This window comes from Hyperolius riggenbachi, chromosome 7 (genome assembly GCF_040937935.1).
Source record: "Hyperolius riggenbachi isolate aHypRig1 chromosome 7, aHypRig1.pri, whole genome shotgun sequence".
NCBI classification, from domain to species: Eukaryota; Metazoa; Chordata; class Amphibia; order Anura; family Hyperoliidae; genus Hyperolius; species Hyperolius riggenbachi.
In genome coordinates, this window is record NC_090652.1 from 154,001,662 (window position 1) to 154,023,567 (window position 21,906).

The window sequence follows — 21,906 nt, forward strand, 5'->3', positions numbered from 1 at the left end:
CTCCCGTGCTGACAGGCAGAGCAGGGCTACGGCAAGATGGCGCCCGAAGCCCTGTACTGGAGACACAAATAGTCTCCAGTACAGGGCTTCGGCAGCCATCTTCCTGTAGCCCTGCTCACCTGCCGGTTTTGGAACACCAGAAGACTATGCAGGCTGGAGCGGGGCTGCGGGCAATGAACTGGCACGGCGTCTATAGAAGCCGCTGCCAGTTCATGCAGATACAGTGGCCAGAGTCCCGAGGTTGGGACGTCCCGCTGCTAACAGCGGGACGTTTCCCGGGACCTCATGCAGCCTGGGACAGGGGACCCCGAATCCGGGACCTGTCCCGGGTAATCCTGGACGTCTGGTCACTCTAATTGAAGAAGTTACACTAAATGGCAAAAAGTGGTCATTGTGTGGACATGACAGCAATGTCTCAAGTGATCCACAAATGTGTCCTGTATGGGGGGATTGGGGGGGGGGGGCAGGTTGTATTATAAAAAAAAACACTCCTTAAAGGGGAACTGAAGAGAGAGGTATATGGAGGCTGTCATGCTTATTTTCTTTTAATCAATACCAGTTGCCTGGCAGCCCTGCTGGTCTATTTCTCTGCAGTAGTATCTGATTAAAACCAGAAACAAGCATGCAGCTAGTCTTGTCAGATCAGACTTATAAGTCTGAACCACTGAAACACCTGATCTGCTGCATGCTTGTTCAGGGGCTATGGCTAATAGTATTAGAGGCAGAGGATCAGCAGGGCTGCCAGGCAACTGGTATTGTCTAAAAGGAAATAAACATGACAGCCTCCATATACCTCTCTCTTCAGTTCCCCTTTAAAGTCCACATTAAGTTTCAGTTTAGTTGTGTCAACATGCATTTTGAAGATTCTGAGGCCGAATGGAAAAAAGGGGTTATGATCAGATGAGACCAAAACCAAACTACATGGCTTCAACATTTAACTATGTCTGGCAGAAATCCCAAAGCAGCTCACCATCCAAAAGGCATCATACCTACAGTAAAACATGGAGGTGGTAGCATTCTACTGCAGGGGCTCCCCTGCTGCAGGGACTGGAGCTCTTATCAGGCTAGAAGGAAAAATATGGATGGGCCAAAATACTATCAACTTCTTAACTTAAATTGGGCTTCTGCTATGTTTGGTGCCCAAACTATACACTGGGTGCAACTGTAGCCCCAATTAACAATGTGGTCTATGGTAGCTCCTAAATTACCTGCTTAATTTCCTAATGATTAATTCTAACATCCTAACTTCAGCCAATATAACTAACCTTTTCCTACTCTATCCCTCAATGCTAACCCTCTTACAACTGATACCTATTCCTAACCACTAACCCAAACCAATACTCACTAAATGCTGTTTTAAACCCCAGCACCAACAGTGCTTTGGCTACTTAATAGCTGAAAGCCAATGCCCACATTAGCTCTGTGGGATCCAAAGTTTTGACATCGGCTACATATAGCCAAATGCTGATACCCAAATTACACACCTGAGGGCTTAAATAGTGCGCTTTGCTGTTAAATGCCCTTAGCCCAAATGAACCAGAGGTGAGTTAAGCATGACTGATCAAAAATTGCTAACTACAGCTATTGTTTCATTTCACAGGTATGTGTATAACTCGATATGTGTATATAACTTGAAAACAAAAGCCAATAAAGAACAATATTCTGTTGTGTGGGCTTTGTGCTACTATAAAGCTATTATAAAAATGTACAATTCTATCATAGCTTGCGCTCACATGAGGACTCTGGATTGACAGAAAATAACAGTAATTTTCACAGCCAATAGTACACAGCCAATAGTAACAAATCAGAGGTTCAAGATTCTTCTCGCTCTATCTATTTTTCTTCTATTATACTTATTCTGGTTGTATTTCTCCACTAATAAATATAGCACAGATATTTACAAACTGATTATTTGAATTTTTGTAGATCCTCCCTCCAGGATGACAAACGCCGCCTGGAGGCCAGAATTTCCCAACTTGAAGAGGAGTTGGAAGAGGAACAGGGTAACATTGAAGCCATGGGTGACAGAATGAGGAAAGCAGTACAGCAGGTAGGAAAAATGATAATCAGAGCTTCAAGCTTCATTAGCTTTAAGACCTCTGCCTGGCCTACAAATCTATACACAAGTCCTGCCTGACCTTCATCTCTGACCAGTTCAGAAGATACATACCTGGCTGCCCACTCCGCTCTGCCAACGGCCTCCCCCCAATCACCCCACAGCCCCATTTCTGTGGGTGTGCGGGCCGTGCAGCTGCCATGAGCACTGAGGGGGGGGGGCATGATGGAGGGGGATGCCGCGGCTGCGAGGAGGGCGGCACCTGCATATCTAACCTATACTGGGGGCACCTACCTATCTAACCCATAATGTGCGCACCTACCTAGCTAACCTATACTGGAGGCACCTACCTATCTAACCTATCTGTGGGCACCTACTGAGCTAACCTATACTGGGGGCACCTACCTATCTAACCTATACTGGTGGAACTATACTGGCTACCTATATTGGAGGCACCCACATAGCTAACCTATACTGGGGGCACCTGCCTATCTAACCTATACTGGTGGCAACTACACTGGCTACCTATACTGGAGGCACCTACCTGGCTAACCTATACTGGCGGCAATCATACTGGCTACCTATACAGGGGCACCTATGCCTGGCTACCTATACTGAGGGGACCTATGCCTGGCTACCTATACTGGGGGGACCTATAGCTTGCTACCTATACTGGATGCAACTAGACCTGGATAACCTATACTGCGAGCACCTATACCTGGCTCCACGGGGAGCCAGGTATAGGTGCACCCCATGCATATTGCACTCCCATGTACTACTACAGCACTTCACTAGAGCCACCTCCATCCTGTCAAACTCTCTCCCCCTGCTTATCAAGCTTGCTCCTTCAGCAAACAGGTCCTCAAAACCCACCTCTTCATTTAGCCTACCCTACCTTGTTGATGCCCTAACTCTACCGCCCGAGAACCTCTTGATGCAGCCCCCCTCCTACCCTACCTGATGTGCATCCTGCTCACAGAACAATGGGAACTTGAATCACTGGAACTACTACTCCAGTATATGATCTGACATTGTGTGTCATACCGCTTATTACCTGCATTGTGTTGTCTGTCACCCCTGTTATCATTGTCTGTATCCTTATTTATCGTGAAGCGCTGTGTAATATGTTGGTGCTATATAAATTCAATTATAATAATGATAATCATTTCTGTATGGGGTTAGCTGCATAAGGCAGTTCAGTAAGGAATGTGCATCTGGGTTCTCAGGCAGAACAACTGACCAATGAACTGGCAGCTGAACGCAGCACATCACAGAAGAATGAAAGTGCACGCCAGCAGCTGGAGAGACAGAACAAAGACCTCAGAAGCAAACTGCAAGAAATGGAGAGCTCAGTCAAAACAAAATTCAAGTCTTCTATTTCTGCCCTGGAAGCTAAGATCGCTCAGCTTGAGGAGCAGTTAGAACAGGAGAGCAGGTAAGTTGTAATTTTAAAAAACATAAACCCTTTTACGTCTTATTCAGTAAACTAACACATTAATGACATGCGGAGTGTAACAAAATTACCAATTAGATAACTGTAGTTATAACAGAGACTGATCATGAATGGTGTTTGGTTGCTATATATTGCAATACATTCCATTTAGATTTGTGCTATTGGACAAGCCTGCATCTTTTAGTCTTTCTACAGCGCTTCACTGTTACCCAATCAGAATCTCAGACTACTTGCAGCCACGCAGTGCATAGGGAGACATTGACTCACAGGTGTCTGCCACAACACAAATAATGATATGCCTTTTACAGTGAATATAAACTCATAACTTTCTCTCTGCTCTAAAAGATTAGGCACAGCATAATATACCCATAAGGGGAAAAATATTCTTCATTACAAGTTACAGAAATCCTACAAAAAATCCTGAAGATTTAACTGGATTAACTTTCACGGAGCACTGAGTAAATCACACCTACTGATAAGGCTAATTACACTCTGATGTAAGTAAATAAACACACACAGCCCAGTGCAGTTGATTTCTACAGTATCATTATGTGGAATGAAAACTTTTCATTGTGTGCTATGAAAGAGTTCGGTCTCTTTTAAATAGGCCTGAAGGTGTGGCGACATCATCACTTTCTGAGTTGGGACATAACAGCCTTGCAATTAATTGAAATCTTCAGGCTTAATGATGTATAGATATGAAGACAGAATCTGGCTAATGATGAATGCTGAGCCAAGTGATCATGTTTAGGGATATGGAAAGTGAAGGAGATGCTTACAGGCCCAGAAATGCATCTTAAGCTTAACTAGAGTTTGACTCTGCTGCTCTGTGTTACGCCCCGCCCCCTTATGCTGATAGATAGAAAACTTTGAAATTAACAGACTTAAACCTCCCTTTTACTACACTGCTTTGTCCTCTAAAGAACCAGAGCCACTTTATTTTTTTAATGTTCTCTCCATGATCAGTGTGATTGGCTCACAGTGATCACAGGGTTAGGAATAAATGACATTGCATGTTTAACTATGCACAACCCAAAAACGGTTAAAGAAGAATAGTTAATAATACAATACCGAGACGTTCCATGCTGCCTTTACCATGTGCAGTCATTGCAAGTGCATATTTACATAGGCTCCTTATGTGCCTCAGATAACATGTGCCCCATGTAACAAGCTCTAACATCATGTCCCCAAGTAATAGGTGCTAGAATCATGTGCCTCACATAGCATGTTCTGCCATCTTGCTCCCCGTATAACAAGTGCACACATCACATCCCTCAAATACAAGTTCATGCCACCTACCCCAATGTTGAGTTTTCGCAGAAGAAAGCACATAATTCATGCATACTTACTTTCCAGAGGTCTAACTAGAGGGGAGCAGCCCCTATGATCGCAGAGGAGCCCAGAGCTGTGTGAGTGAGTGAGTGAGTGAGTGAGTGAGTGAGTGAGTGAGTGAGTGAGTGAGTGAGTGAGTGAGTGAGTGAGTGAGTGAGTGAGTGAGTGAGTGAGTGAGTGAGTGTGTGTGTGTGTGTGTGTGTGTGTGTGTGTGTGTGTGTGTGTGTGTGTGTGTGTGTGTGTGTGTGTGTGTGTGTGTGTGTGTGTGTGTGTGTGTGTGTGTGTGTGTGTGTGTGTGTGTGTGTGTGTGTGTGTGTGTGTGTGTGTGTGTGTGTGTGTGTGTAACTACTAACCATCCTTTCCTCCAATACATAGGAGTATACTTCAGATCTGGTGTTTTTGCAGTTACACTTTTTATGGGTGTGAAGATCATGATGGCCACACTTGTTTTATGACCCTTGTGAGATGTGTCCCAAGGCTGTAAAGGGCACCAAGGGGAGGCAAGAGAAGGGGTGTGAACATTGGGGGGGGGGGGGCATCAAAGTTTCCCGGGCTGGGCCCATGAATTATAGTTACGCCACTGCCTGCTTCTGCAGTATCAGGTCATCTGAAGCTGATTGGCAATCACATCTAATGTTCTCGTCATGTGACTTGTCGTGTGTCCGTCATACTTTCTGACACATGACAGAGAATAGACATGGCTGCTCAATTGCATTTCTTTGCAAGAACTCTATTGAGGGATGAGAGCAATGAGCTTGAGCAGATTATTTCCCCTTTCAGCACTATGCATTTCACAGTATGTCCCTATAGAGACTTTTAATAAATTTGGCCCTGAACCTGAATGGATTGTTCCTCAAGCAGCTGGCCATTCATCATAAGCTGCAACTATAGGTTTAATATGATATGACTGTCATCTCACATCTATACAGTGGCGGACACAGCCAGCAGTGGGCCCCTGTGCAAAATTGTAATTGTGGGCCCCCTACGACCTGCGGCGCGCTCAGCGCGCCGCTGCAAAATATGGGCGTGGCTACAACCTGCGGCGCGCAAAAAATAGCGGACAGGCAAAAAATGGGCGTGGCAATGACCGGATGAGGGCGGAGCTAACTGTAACTTAAAGCGAACCCGGGCTGAGGGTTTATTTCCTTTTAAACAATACTAGTTGCCTGGCGGCCCTGCTGATCTATTTGGCTGCAGTAATAAACTGAATTACACCAGCAACAAGCATGCAGCTAATCTTCTCAGTTCTGACAATATTGTCAGAAACCCCTGACCTGCTGCATGCTTGTTCAGGGTCTATGGTTGAAAGAATAAGAGGCAGAGGACCAGCACGGCAGCCAGGCAACTGGTATTGCTTAAAAGGAGAGAAATATGGCAGCCTCAATATTATTCTCACCTCAGGTTCCCTTGAAAAGTGCAACACAAAGACAGTGGGCCCAAGTTTTGGTGACCCTTTCCCCAGAAAATTCACATAATTGTGCAGGTTTTCTCAAGAAAATACACATCATGTTGGCAGATATGCCCAGAAAATACGTGCAATCATGTCGGCAGATATGCCCAGAAAATACGTGCAATCAAGTCGGCAGATATGCCCAGAAAATACGTGCAATCATGTAGGCAGATATGCCCAGAAAATACGTGCAATCAAGTCGGCAGATATGCCCAGAAAATACGTGCAATCAAGTCGGCAGATATGCCCAGAAAATACATGCAATCAAGTCGGCAGATATGCCCAGAAAATACGTGCAATCAAGTTGGCAGATATGCCCAGAAAATACGTGCAATCAAGTCGGCAGATATGCCCAGAAAATACGTGCAAACAAGTCGGCAGATATGCCCAGAAAATACGTGCAATCAAGTCGGCAGATATGCCCAGAAAATACGTGCAAACAAGTCGGCAGATATGCCCAGAAAATACATGCAAACAAGTCGGCAGATATGCCCAGAAAATACGTGCAATCATGTCGGCAGATATGCCCAGAAAATACATGCAATCATGTCGGCAGATTTGCGCAGAAAATACATGCAATCATGTGGCAGACCTGCCCAGAACATACACCTGCTAATATAAATAAAAAAACAAAAACATTTACTCACCTGCAGCAGCAGACCTCCTGTCCCAGCCTCCATCCGGCGCGCAGCTCCCATGGGTGGTTGTGTGGATAGGTAGCCTGGTGGGTGGGTGAGTGGGTGGGTGGGTTGGTAGCCTGGTGGGTGGGTGGGTTGGTAGCCTGGTGGGTAGGTAGCCTGGTGGGTGGGTGGGTAACTAGCCCGGTAGGTAGGTAGGTAGGTAGGTAGCCTGGTGGGTGGGTGGGTAGGTAGGTAGGTAGGTAGCCTGGTGGGTGGGTTGGTAACTAGCCCGGTAGGTAGCCGGGTGGGTGGTTAGGTAGGTAGCCTGGTGGGTGGGTAGGTAGCCTGGTGGGTGGGTAGGTAGGTAGCCTGGTGGGTGGGTTGGTAACTAGCCCGGTAGGTAGCCGGGTGGGTGGTTAGGTAGGTAGCCTGGTGGGTGGGTAGGTAGCCTGGTGGGTGGGTTGGTAACTAGCCCGGTAGGTAGCCGGGTGGGTGGTTAGGTAGGTAGCCGGGTGGGTGGTTAGGTAGGTAGCCGGGTGGGTAGGTAGGTAGGTAGCCTGGTGGGTGGGTAGCCGGGTGGGTGGGTAGGTAGCCTGGTGGGTGGGTTGGTAACTAGCCCGGTAGGTAGCCGGGTGGGTGGTTAGGTAGGTAGCCGGGTGGGTGGTTAGGTAGGTAGCTGGGTGGGTAGGTAGGTAGGAAGCCTGGTGGGTGGGTAGGTAGGTAGGTAGCCGGGTGGGTGGGTAGGTAGCCTGGTGGGTGGGTTGGTAACTAGCCCGGTAGGTAGCCAGGTGGGTGGTTAGGTAGGTAGCCGGGTGGGTAGGTAGGTAGCCGGGTGGGTAGGTAGGTAGAAAGCCTGGTGGGTGGGTAGGTAGCCGGGTGGGTAGGTAGGAAGCCTGGTGGGTGGGTGGGTAGGTAGCCGGGTGGGTAGGTGGTTAGGTAGCCGGGTGGGTAGGTGGGTAGGAAGCCTGGTGGGTGGGTAGGTAGCCGGGTGGGTAGGTAGGAAGCCTGGTGGGTGGGTAGGTAGCCTGGTGGGTAGGTGGTTAGGTAGCCGGGTGGGTAGGTAGGTAGGTAGCCGGGTGGGTAGGTAGCCAGGTGGGTAGGTGGGTAGGTAGCCGGGTGGGTGGTTAGGTAGTCGGGTGGGTGGTTAGGTAGGAAGCCTGGTGGGTGGGTAGGTAGCCGGGTGGGTAGGTAGGTAGGAAGCCTGGTGGGTGGTTAGGTAGTCGGGTGGGTAGGTAGGAAGCCTGGTGGGTGGGTAGGTGGTTAGGTAGCCGGGTGGGTAGCTATCCGGGTGGGGGGCCCGACTCCTATCCTCCCTCCCTTACCTCGGGGGGCCCGCTCCCGATATGCGCGGCGGGAGAGCGAGCGGCAAATGCAGGAAGTCTTCAGGGCTCCCTCTCAAGGCAGACGCTAGAGGCCCAGCCGCTTAGTCTCCAATATGTCTCCAACTGGAGACATATCGGAGACCAAGCGGCTGAGCCCTCTAGCGGATGCCTGGAGAGCCCTGAAGACTTCCTGCATTTGCCGCTCGCTCGCTCTCCCGCCGCGCATATCGGGAGGGGGGCCCCCCGAGGTTAGGGAGGGAGGGAGGGAGGATAGGAGTCGGGGCCCCCCGGGGGGAGAAAATTATAAAAAAAATATATATATAAAAAAAAATATATAAAAAAAAATAATACTTAATGGGCCCCTGAAGAAAACGGAACTTCAGGGGCCCTCGTGCGGCGGCACGGCCTGCACGGCCGTATGTCCGCCACTGCATCTATAGGTATTTATACAATGAATGCACTCATGTTAATGTCTGTCAATTTAATCAAGTGGCTTCTTTCAATAATTACAGAGACAAGCAAGCACAGGCCAAAAATCTTAAACAGAAAGACAAAAAGCTAAAGGAGGCTCTTCTACAAGTGGAAGATGAGAGGAAGCAGGCTGAGCAATTCAAGGAACAGGTAAACTCTACTCTGTGTGATTTCTTCCTTTCCCATCTAACTACTACACTCTACCCAGGGCTTTATATTCTAGCCTACAGCAATATCACTGATCCTCTCTTCTTCCTCTCCTACTCACTCCAACTCAGTGACCCCCTGCTGCCTCCTGTGTTTTTCCCACCCCAGCAGTTCCTCCCTAGTCACCTATCTCCCCTACCACTTACTAAACCCTCTTCCACTAATTCCATCTCATTCAGAGCTGGTTCTCTCATGAAGTAGGGTGAAACACTTGGATCAGGCGCATAGATTACAGGGTCGGCATGCTTGTACTGTATGTTTACACTTACAGCAGGCAGTCCAGGCAGTCAGAGTAGGAGGGGAAGAGGTCATCATTGGGGAAAAGTAGCTGCTTGTGCTGTGTGAGGAGTCTGACAGTGAGTGAGGAGGGGGGAGGCAGGAGAGCATCAGTGTTTCATTTGACATGCACAGCAGAAGGGAGGAGATGACACTGCTCTTCTGACTGAGGAGGAATGGAGGATGGCCGACTGGTTGAGAGTGAGCAGTTTGTTTGTCACCGACTCACAGCCAGCCAGTGTGTTATTGTGTTGAACTGCAGCATGTTATATCTAAAGTTGTTGCATATGCTCCCTTGCTGACTGAGTACATTAAATGAAGCAGAGTAAATTGTCGGGTGCTGTGCAATTATTTTAAATTGAGGGGGGGGTTTCCTCAGGCAGCAAAAAGTCTAGAACCGGTATTGATCTCATTGATCCCCTCTACCTAATGTCCCACTCACTTCATTTCAGTTTACACCCTTCTGTCTATTCTGCATCCCAATCCCAATGATGCTGCAGTCCCCCCACTTTATTTTCCTCTTTTCATTTTTCCACACAAGTTGCCTTAGAAAAGAATTAACAGACAAACAAACAAATTGATCATGTGATCAATTTGTAAGTTTCTGATTAGCTGGCTAAAATGGTGTAATCTCAACTCATTTCTGAACCCTCTCTTAGTCTGCATACAAGTAGGGATGAGGTGCAAAAAATTCCAAGTTGATGCACGATTATGCAAATTTTGCATGCAAATGCATACAGCTTAAAAATGGACCAATCGACCTTCACCATGACTGGATTTGATTAGTCCATTTTCATAGAAAATTTGCATAATCCTGCATCAACTCAGAATTATTATTATTTTTTTTTTTAAGTTGAATTTTAATGAATTTGAGCAAAAAACACCAGCAACAGACATTACAGTATTATATATTAACCCCCCCCCCCCAATCAATCCCTTCCCATCCCACCCTCCTTGGGTTCAGTGCAACTCAGAGCAATAAAGAACTCGTAACAACCTAGTATATTATAATAGTAACTTATTCCAGCATACACCCAGAGGCTTCAACTAAGTAGGGTTGTCTAAAACATTGTTGTTGTTGATATATTCAATACAACATTGCCACATCTTCTAAAATTTTTCAGGGCATTTACATTTGAAAAATGTACGTTTGTCGAACACCATGGCCCCATTTATTCTAAAGAGACAGATGGGGGAGTATCACTACCCCATCTATAAAAAAACCTCCCGTCTTCTATAGAAGCTCATCAACTGTACCATGGCGATGCCTTGGGGAGAAATATTAGAGTCTATATATAAACCCAACAAAAGAGATCTAGGGTCAACCACCACCCTCTCTCCCATCACCCCTGTCATAATATGGGCCAGGTCAGACCAATAGTTCGTAATAACCGGGCAGTTCCAAATCATGTGAAAGAAATTTCCCTCCGCCACCTTACACTTAGGGCACCTATCTGACCTTTCTGGATAAGAACTATGTAGCTGTTGGGGGGTATAATATGCCCGATAGATAAGTTTTAAATGTGCAAACCTATCCACAGCAGAAATCAGAATACCATGCATAGCCATTAATACATCCATCCACTCCACATCTGAGAGTGGGCTGACATCTAGAGACCACTTTTCACCAGCACCATCCAAGATGAAGGCATCAAAATAGAATACCGTATATACTCGCATACAAGCCGAATTTTTGACCCCCCAAAAGGTGTCAAAAGTTGGGGGGTCGGCTTGTATGCGAGTCTTCCCTGGTGGTCCGTGGTCCGCGGCCCCCGCTACCCCCTTCCGCCGCCGCTGCTATTACCTGCAGCGGCTTCCTCTTCCCCGGCGCTTCCTCTTCCCCGCTCTGCGCTCTCATGCCCATATGAAGAGATCACAGCAGCGCGCCAGGCGCTGCTGCTGTGACGTTGCAGGGGGCAGGAAAGAGCGGTTCCCCTGGTAATGGCGATACAGATCGCTGCTACAGGGAGCCGCGCTCTTTCCTGCCCCCTGCATCGTCACAGCAGCAGCGCCGGGCGCGCTGCTGTGATCTCTTCATACGGGCATGAGAGCGCAGAGCGGGGAAGAGGAAGCGCCGGGGAAGAGGAAGCCGCTGCAGGTAATAGCAGCAGCTGCGGCGGCGGCGGGAGGGGGGCGAGCAGGGCACTATACTGGCCACTACCTACCTACACTGGGTACTATACTAGCTATACCGGGGCACTACCTACCTAAACTGGGCACTATACTAGCTAAACTGGGCACTATACTAGCTAAACTGGGCACTTAACTAGCTATACTGGGGCACTACCTACCTATACTGGGGCACTATACTAGCTATACTGGGAATTATACTAGCTAAACTGGGCACTTTACTAGCTATACTGGGGCACTACCTACCTATACTGGGGCACTACCTACCTATACTGGGGCACTACCTACCTATACTGGGGCACTATACTAGCTATACTGGGAATTATACTAGCTAAACTGGGCACTATACTAGCTATACTGGGGCACTATACTGGGGCACTATACTGGCTATACTGGGGCACTACCTACCTATACTGGGCACTATACTGGCTAAACTGGGCACTACCTACCTATACTGGGGCACTACCTACCTATACTGGGGCACTATACTAGCTATACTGGGAACTATACTAGCTAAACTGGGCACTTTACTAGCTAAACTGGGCACTATACTAGCTATACTGGGCACTATACTAGCTATACTGGGGCACTACCTACCTATACTGGGCACTATACTGGCTAAACTGGGCACTATACTAGCTATACTGGGGCACTACCTACCCTTACTGGGCACTATACTAGCTATACTGGGACACACTGGGGGGATCACGCGGCCAGCATTTCCTACCCCCGGCTTATATGGGGGTCAATCATTTTTCCCTGGTTTTTCATGGAATAGTTGGGGGGTCGGCTTATATGCGGGTCGGCTTATATGCGAGTTTATACGGTATATCTCTGAAAGAGGCCTTTTCACCCTCTGCCGAATCAGGAAGTGTTCTAGAGTGTCCGATTCCCATACCGAAACACCCTGGAACTGGACGCTCCAGGCATGCCGTATTTGTATATACCGAAAATACATATGGTTTGGTAACTTAAACAGTGACTTAAGTACATTAAAGGAACGCAACACTCCCTGAGGAGCCAACTGCTCCACCTGCCTAATTCCGAATCCGACCCAAAGTTGAGGATCTGGGATAACTGTAAAATGACTCAATCTCGGATTACCCCAGAGTGGTGTGTATGGTGACATTGTACCAGGTTTATATAATTTAGCCCTTACTATAATTTAGCCCATGCTTTAAAGCAGGGGTCTCAAACTCAATTTACCTGGGGGCCGCAGGAGGCAAAGTCAGGATGAGGCTGGGCCGCATAAAGGATTTCACAAAATCCCGCACAACCCATACCCCCCCCCCCCCCCCCACACACACACACACACATACATCACTTGCATTGATTTTTATTTCAAAATCAAATTCACACTGAAGCAAACTATTTTGTTTATTTAACCTTATAGTTCGCTTCTGTGCTCCACATACAAGTATTCCGCCGTGTCCCTGCCGCATCGCCGCCTCTCACTGCCCCTCTCTGTAAAGGAAGAGTGAGAGGGGCGGGCAGAGGCGGCGATGCGCTGCGGTTGACGTCAGGAGGGGCAGAGCTGAAGCTGAAAGCTCTGCCCCTTCCAGGAAATCCCAGCGGATTGCCCCCCGGGCGATTTGGGGGCTCTGCAGCCCTCATTTAGTGGCGGGGATGCGGCGGATTACTTGTAATGGGAGCACTGAAGCGAACTATAAGGAAGCTTTTGCCGGCGAGGGCCACAAAATATTGTATCGAGGGCCGCGAGTTTGAGACCCCTGCTTTAAAGGGACTCGGAGCAGTGCAGTAACTATGGAAAGATGCATACCATTTTGAAACTCTTTCTCCTCTTTAAACCGCCGCCCGACGCCTTTCAGTTTTCGCTATTTTCGCAATCGAAATTGTGGCCGCCTTTTTCAATGCCACTGACTCCCTAACCAGCCCTGGTTTGTTACAAAGCGCCTCCATCTTCCAGGTCTTCATAGCCTGGACAAACTTTGGTCAAAGCAGTGGAACTCCTCTGTGTGACTGGGGGAAATATATACAAACATTCTAAAATTAGAACCCAGGCTTCGTTCAACAGCTAAAATCTTATTGGTTAAATGTTAGATTTTGTTGCTCAATAAATCAGCTCCACTATGCTTAGTGACAATTCATAATAAAAGTAGTGATGTACAAATATCTGTATATGAAAGAAACTATAACTGCAGTACAGAGCATGGCTCCATTTGTTCCATCTCCTCAACTAGATTTGCCATGTATCATTTTAGGCCGAAAAGGGAAATGTCAGACAGAAGCAACTGAAACGGCAGATGGAGGAGGCTGAAGAGGAAACACAGCGCCTTAATGCCTCCCGTAGAAAACTGCAGAGAGAGCTGGATGAGGCTACTGAGAGTAATGACGCACTCACAAGAGAACTCGCTGCACTCAAGAGTAAACTCAGGTAAGATATTACTGCCAAAACTAACGTATTAAAAGGGACACACACTACATGACGTCACCAAATCAGTGCTCCATTCATTTTGGATTCTGTGTACTATTCAATTTTCTTAATTCAATAAGTATAGCCTTGTAATACATCCAAGCCAGACTGATTGGGTTTAAAGGACAACTGAAGCGAGAGGGATATGGAGGCTACCATATTTATTGCATTTTAAGTAATACCAGTTGCCTGGCAGTCCTGCTGATCCTCTAATACTTTTAGCCATAGACTCTGAACAAGCATGCAGATCAGGTGTTTCTGACATTATTGTCAGATCTGACAAGATTAGCTGCATGCTTGTTCCTGGTGTGATTCAGACACTACTGCAGCCAAAGAGATCAGCGGGGCTATCAGGCAACTGGTATTGTTTAAAAAGAAATAAATATGGCAGCTTCCATGTCCCCTTCACTTCAGTTGTCCTTTAAGGCTGTGTAAATGCACAAAAGATCTGCTGGCAATCAATTGCAGCAACCAATTTCCTAAAGGGTCATCAATAGGTTGGCGATACCAAACCAATGTACAATCAATTGTTAAAGGACTGAGAAACCACCCATTTCACGGTCATTTCTGATTCACCATCAGAAGAATTCACTCCCAATCAATGTATAATCCGATCATTTTAATTGGATCATTTGTTAACCAGATTTCACTATTGTATTTGTGTGTACAAAGCCCTAATTGTAGCAATGCTAACATAATCCATGTGTGCTATTATTATTATTCAAGTCCTCGAAGAATTGTTAGCAGCTGTTTTCCTGATAAAATGAATGCTGACAGTACATATTAATGATCGTGGGAATCAAGAATAAAATGGAACGCTTTCTCTATCAGATAGTTAAGCAGTGAGGCATTTCAGGACATATTTTGTTTGATTCCAAACTTTAACCAATTAAATCCTTTCTTAGACCACATTATCAGGGGAGTTAAGCATGCCAGCGCTCTGGGCCAAAGATGTTTAACGTCTTGTCACTAACATTACCGTGTATGGTAAAAAGACTTGATGTTTGAGAAGTAATTAAGAATTTCTTTCAAGCAAAATAATAAAGAAAATGATGTAACCACAAAGCTATTCTTCTAGTATTACTTGCTAGCTGACCTCCAACCTCCAGATACATAAAGAGAAACATTTTTTGGTGATATATGTGGAATCACTAAGTTTTAATAATACATTCTCTTATGAAAAAGACATGAAGATTTTCAAAGGAATCTAATAATGGGAATATGGCATAAAGTGATATTTGAGCCGATGGAATTTACAGAGAGTAGTATTAACTAAAATGAGGTATCTAACTGATAATTTCCAAAAGTGAGAACTATGCTGGTTAGTATAAACTTAGATGGTTTAGCTTAGGAATCTGAAGCAGTGTACAACGGTAACAGTAAATTCGGGCGCCTGAGGCAAGTGGACAAATCGGGCGCCGCCATTCACTCCCATAATAAATATCGTTTAATGGGCGCCCGACAGGAAAAAAGGGCGCCGGAGAAAAATAACATTTTATAAGCGGCGCCCGGAGACTTTTACTGTTTTATAACTGCTTCTCATGATTACACATTATTTTATGATTTATAATTTTTTTAAACATTATTTTTAAACGAAAAACAGTACAATCTTTTTTAAAACATTATTTTTAAACGAAAAACAGCACAATATTTTTTTCACACGTTATTAATGCTTATCACAGGGGGGTCTTAGGTTTAGGCACCACCAGGGGGGTCTTAGGTTTAGGCACCAACAGGGGGGTCTTAGGTTTAGGCACCAACAGGGGAGTCTTAGGTTTAGGCACCACCAGGGGGGTCTTAGGTTTAGGCACCAACACGGGGGTCTAGGGGTTAGGGGTAGGTACAGGGAGGGTTACTTACTATTTTATTTTAAACGTAATTATACGTTTCACTTTTTAAACGGAAGATTAACGTTTTCACAATTTCCAATTTCATGCACATTATTTAATGATTTATAACTTTATAAAACATTATTTTTAAACGAAATATAGTACATTATATTTTTAAACGTTATTCATGTTTATCGTTTAAAACCCAGCGCCCTTTTTTCCCAGCGCCCCTTTTTAACGTACGCGTGTACAACTATCAAGGGGGAGCTTCAGAGATTTAGACATTAGTAGGAGTACTCTTCTCCTGCTTTTATCCATGAAAATAGCCTGTAGTACTTGGATAGCTCTTGTTTGCAGAAATGTTCCAATACACTATAAATGTACAGTTGGAATTTTTAAAGAATCCAAACTTCAGTGTTGTTATATTGCATTCCCATCATAAAAGAGTTTAAAATAAATGTTCTCTCACAAAGCAACAGACAGTAGCCCATAATGACCCTGTAAAGAGAAAATATAATTTTAAAAATGTTTTTAAAAATAACAAACTAAAAGTTCCCATTAAAAGAGCTATTCAGCTCCTCTGCTATGCCATGTGAAATCTAGTTTTGATGCATCCCAGTCTATAGATTGTTTTCAGTCCACTTTAGTTAACATAGTTGATTGGACATGATTTCGAAAGGCACGCATCTTTCTATATTAGGTATCCCAGCTGGCAATGACAACTTGAGCAAAATCCATGCCATGGTGCTGAAGGAGTGGGCAGTAAAACTTAGCGACAGGAATGGTTCAAGTCATGGATGGCGACAAGATTTTTTTTCAGCATTGAGGACATATTCACAGTGGGACATTGTGGTTTAATGCGACGTTAAAGTCGCAACATTCAATACAAAAAAGAGGACGATTCAGACCCTAGGGTCTCATACAATATAATTTTAACAAGTTATTTGACCTTGTTGGCTAATAAGCATAAACTAACAACCAAGAAAAGAAGCCAATCATGGCCAAGGTAAGTATGTAAAATATCAATACTTCATACACATATAGTACAAAAATAAAATACATTTTATTCAACAAATCCAATAAAACACAAGTTAAAACAAGTTTAAAATCTCCCAATTGAAACCAATGGTCCTTGGTAATCCAACCCAAATATTAATAACTAGATCACAGAAAGTGCATCAATCATATATGGACATACATAGCAGGCTGAAAAATTTCCATCTGTGCAAAAAGAATACTCAGAGATCTGTTCTCACTGTGCTCAAAAAGTAGTGGAAAAATCCAAAATACTAAAAACGTACAATCCATTAAAGTGCATATGCAGCAAGCAGAATCAATACCATGTAATCACATATCTGTGCATACTGCATGTGGGCCTGCGTGCATATGCAGCTCCAGGGAAAAACACATGGAAATGCACATGCACACAGATCCCACAGCAGTGCAGTGTACAAAAAATGCCAAAAGGTTAAATAGCAGCGTGTATAAACAAATATATAAAGTGCCTGTGTTGATAAATTGTTAGAGTGCAATAAGACAGCCTTACCAGGTATATTGTGGGTAGGAGATCGGAAGAGGGGAGCGCCTGATGCGTTCGCAGCTGATCTGCTGCTTCAGGAAGCGACTCTTCCTGAAGCAGCAGATCAGCTGCGACCGCGTCAGGTGCCACAGAGTAGGATGTTATGGTAGTCAAAATGAGAAATAATGACAGCATGCACAAACATTTTTGTACCTTCTTCAGTAAATGATCAGTATTTTTGTTTTCTAATTAGTTCAGCTGATCCCTTCCTGGAGTTGCGATGCTGTCTGCTATGTGCAGCTAATTATACATGAAGTGAAAGGGGAAGTCTATTTCAAATATAGAACAAAAAATACAGTTTTCATCCACAGAAAAAAAATGCTATGTACGCCTTCAGTCACTTTAAGACAAACACAGCAGGCTGCAAACTGAAACAGAAAGGCAATTTTAATAACATTAAATTACAAAATGACTGTAAGCAGTTATTGCAATTTCTTTTTTAACAAAAGATGAAATTTCACTTTGAGCAGGTTGTTATAAAGAGAAAGCTTTCTTCTTTCATGATAATTGCCCTGTGTGCATTCGTTGGCACAATGTATAGAGCAATGAGATCCAAGCAACTACTATAATGATGCAATATGCCATGTGTAATATAGATTTCCAAAGTGTCCTGCTGCTTACCATGTACTCTGCTAGTTATGCCGTTATACAACTAGCTGCCAGTTAATGTAGGATCAAAGTACGTGATTCAGTTATTTTGTACTTGTCCTTGTATGTTCAAAAATCCACTGCTGACTTCCTGGTGGTTGGGCCAAATGATTATTATGCCATTATGTAGTGCTAACATTAGAGTATAGTCAACAAAGGAGCTCACTGTCTAATTTTCCTATCATAGTCATTGTCTAGGGCTACTTTGGGGATACCTGTTTAACCTACCAGTATATTTGTTTAAAATAAGGGAGGAAACCGTAGTGCCTAAAGGAAACCCATGCAAACATGGAGAGAGCATACAGACTCCATGTAGATAGCCTCTGGACCAGAAATCTAACACGGAGCTTTAGCTCTACCTCTACAAGGCAAGGTGGATAAATATTCTACATAACAATATGATACATGTTTTGCATCATTAATGTATATAAGATAAAATCAAGAACAACTGAATGGTAATTGAAAACAGAACTGAAGTGTTCATGTTGCCATGCACTTGTGCTGATGATCCAGACACATTTCATTTGAAGTGAACTTGTTATGGTGTGCTGGTATAACAGCTGCAGACTTTCTGTTTCAGAGGGACGCAGGACTCTGCGCAATGACTAAGCAGGTACCAACGCCTTCAGTTTTGCAACTCCATGTAGACAATTACGTTCCTAATCTTTATTTTAAATACACATTGCACATCCGAGTTTTCTAATTATCATACTGAAATAATTAATTTGAAAAAAAATTGAATTTTGTTTCAACCTGGATGAAAATGTTTATGGAAAAATAATTAAAATTAAGAATAAAATGGTAGAAATTTGCTTTAATCACGCATGCAATGTGTCTTTAAATAGCCACCTTTTATAAGCAAAATATGAAGGCTTGGCAAATCTAATATATGAGGGAAGATGTATAGTATGGAACTAACATCCTCCACCTATAGAGATCGATTTCTGAAAGTAAAACTGCACTTAACTAACGGAACACAAGTCAACATTTCCATCTTCCAATGTGTCAGTCATGCATGATAACGAGCACCCTAGTAAGGATTCACTGGACTACATTTTAGACTAATTTAAATAGTTCTAAAAAACATTTTAGAAGGACCAAAGTAGATCGATGAGGAAATGTTGCAAGCCTCGTGTATAACTTTCTCTTGCACAGAAACTGTAATGTGATGACTGAGCCATAGGCCGAAATTACTGCCATTCTTGTTACATTAACAGGCTTATTTATTAACATTTAGAAAAGTCTTTCCAAGGAACTGAAAATTCAATTTAGATTAGTTGCCATTAGGGAACAGTCAGTGAGATGCAAATAATTCCAAGTTGATGCAGGATTATGCTAATTTTGTATGCAAATATGTGCAGCTTGAAAATGGACAAATCAAAGTCTATTATTGCTGGGATTTGACTGGTCCATTTTCAAGATGCATAAATGTACATACAACATTTGCATAATCCTGCATCAACTCTGATTTGTTTGCATCTTGTCAACCATCCCTAGTTGCCATGGGTGGCTGATCCCATGGGCTTGTCAATGAGATGCAAATAATTCCAAGTTGATGCAGGATATTGTAAATTTTGTATGTAAATGTATACCATTTGAAAATGGCCCAGTCGAATCCTTGTTAAACTGAAAATCGATTGGGCCATTTTCAAGCAGTTTGAATAATGGACCAAATTCTGCAACAGTCTAATTCAGTTAGTCCATTTTCAAGCTGCATACATTTCCACACAAAATGTGCATAATCCTGCATCAACTCAGAATTATTTGCATCTCATTGACCACTGACCACAAATAAAAGCTTTTCATTCATGTAACAGTTTTGGCAATTTGTTTTAAAAAATTGACTAAGTCCAACAGTTTATTTTTAAGTAAGGCTCCTTACACATTGAAGAATAATCACAGCGCAATGGATTCAGCACAATCGGACCGCAGCAATGCCAAAAGGTCACATTGGGCCCGATCCAATTCACTTTTTCTCCCAAGTTCTCTCCTAGGTGATAATGGCTCATCTTCTGCTTAAAGTAACTTTTCAGCACCCTGCAATTAAAAAAGTACCAAAAACCTGGTAAAAAAGTGCTGTTAAAATTATTCTGGGTATTTTATTACTTGCTGGTGGCTTTACCACCCTGGCGTTCTATTAAGATCGCCAGGGCGGCTGCGGGAGGGTTTTTTTTTAATAAAAAAAAAACTATTTCATGCAGCCAACTGAAATTTGGCTGCATGAAAGCCCACTAGAGGGCGCTCCAGATGCGTTTTTCTGATTGCCTCCGGCGGCCAGAAGTAACACGGAAGGCCGCAATGAGCGGCCTTCCGTGTTTCGCTTACCTCGTCGCCATGGCGACAAGCGGAGTGACGTCATGGACGTCAGCCGACGTCCTGACGTCAGCCGCCTCCGATCTAGCCCTTAGCGCTGGCCGGAACTTTTTGTTCCGGCTACGCTGGGCTCAGGGGGCTGGGGGGACCCTCTTTCGCCGCTGCACGCGGCGATCAGGCAGCACACGCGGCTGGCAAAGTGCCGGCTGCGTGTGCTGCTTTTTATTTCATGAAAATCGGCCCAGCAGGGCCTGAGCGGCAGCCTCCGGCGGTGATGGACGAGCTGGGCTCGTCCATACCGCCCAGCTGGTTAAAGGGTATTTTTTAAACAAGATGCGACAATAACACCTAGGAACAAACAAAAGGAGAAAAAGTAATTTGGATCAGTCCCATTGCACCTTGACGTTGCGGTGTGGCCAAACAGTACCATTCACGATGCCTTACTTCCCATGCATATGCACGTCATACCATAAATGCACTGCATACAGCGTGTTCCTGCACCTGTACCTGCGGCACTGCACCATGATCAATGTGTTAGCCCCATAGGACTGTCATTGCTTTTGCATTGGGATGCAACAATTTTGTGCAATGCAGCACGAAAGCTGAAGTGTGTAAGGACCCTAAAAGGAGGCAAATATACAACTGGAAACATCCAATTCACAAGGGAACCCCTCTTTTCATAGTTTGTAGTACAAGCAGCTGAAATATTATTATGATTATTTGAGGAGTATAAAATGGTCAACTAGAATACAGTCCATAACAAAAAAAACATATTTCAGATGACAGTCGGCAGATAACTTGGAAGAGAATGTCTCATTGCTTCCAACTTGTTACTGGGATGGTCAGGGAGATGCTAATAACCCCAGCTTGCATGCAGCCTGGAAGCAGGCCAATCAAAATTGTCAGGAAGTAATTTTGATTGGCCCATTTCCAAGCCACACAGTCTACACTACATTGGCATGCAAGTGTGATTAGTAATATTTCATTGATCAACTCTACTCTTTGCATATACCAGCTGCTTGTGGCAATGCCCCACTATATAGGCCCAATGGAGGGTCTTACATTTAATTTGTATGCAATTTACATATGTATAATGTTATTAACAGATAATGGAGAGGAGGCTATTAATAGCCCACCAGAGTCAGATTAGAAAAAAACCTAAAGAGCCAGCCTCGAATCATAAGTTTCAGTTTTGGATAAGCTATCCATGTAGCATCCAGACATTACAAAGAAACTACAGGCAATGTTACAACTGTTTCTAAAACAAAAGCTGGGATGCGATTTAAAATAGATAAAACCAGAATGCTTTCTACACAGTGGCATAGCTTTTTTGGGGAAACGGTTGAAGTCTTTTGCCTTTGTTAATAATTTTGGGAACTACAGTACTGAAAGCAGAGAAAATACTCTGAACTTGATGTAGTATATTTAAGCTACAAGACATGCTTTTGGGTAGGACTATACCTTCTTTTGGCACTTTGTGGTGTAACCTCTCTGGGAACTACAAGAAACAGAACTCAGAATCATTGATTAAGGCCTCTTTCACAGTGCGACGTTAAAGAGAATCTGTACTCTGAAATTCTTACAATAAAAAGCATACCATTCTATTCATTATGTGCTCCTGGTCCCCTCTGTGCTGTTTCTGCCATTCTCTGCTGCAAACCTGGCTTGTAATTGCCAGTTTTAGGCAGTGTTTACAAACAAACTAACCAGCTTCTAATAGGCTCAGCTAAGCAGAGTGTGTTAGTCACACAGAGCCTGCAGGGGGTGTGTACAGCTTCTAGCTAAT

General features: G+C 44.3%; 2 protein-coding genes across 7 annotated transcripts in view; one reads left to right on the forward strand and one right to left on the reverse strand.

Annotated features, from left to right (window-relative positions):
* Positions 1-21,906, forward strand: part of LOC137524653 (myosin-11) — a 162,134-nt gene that overhangs the window by 136,387 nt on the left and 3,841 nt on the right. For 3 of the 4 annotated variants that reach the window (XM_068244767.1, XM_068244768.1, XM_068244770.1), the window contains 4 exons: positions 1,927-2,050; positions 3,283-3,491; positions 8,746-8,854; positions 13,540-13,712. In XM_068244767.1, coding sequence (XP_068100868.1) covers positions 1,927-2,050; positions 3,283-3,491; positions 8,746-8,854; positions 13,540-13,712 — 615 coding nt within the window. Of the gene's footprint in view, positions 1-1,926; positions 2,051-3,282; positions 3,492-8,745; positions 8,855-13,539; positions 13,713-18,387; positions 18,421-21,906 lie in introns of all 4 variants that reach the window. The other variant, XM_068244769.1, reaches the window with a different exon arrangement.
* The window catches only part of NDE1 (nudE neurodevelopment protein 1), a 136,848-nt gene that overhangs the window by 8,320 nt on the left and 106,622 nt on the right, over positions 1-21,906 (reverse strand). The window lies entirely within an intron of this gene.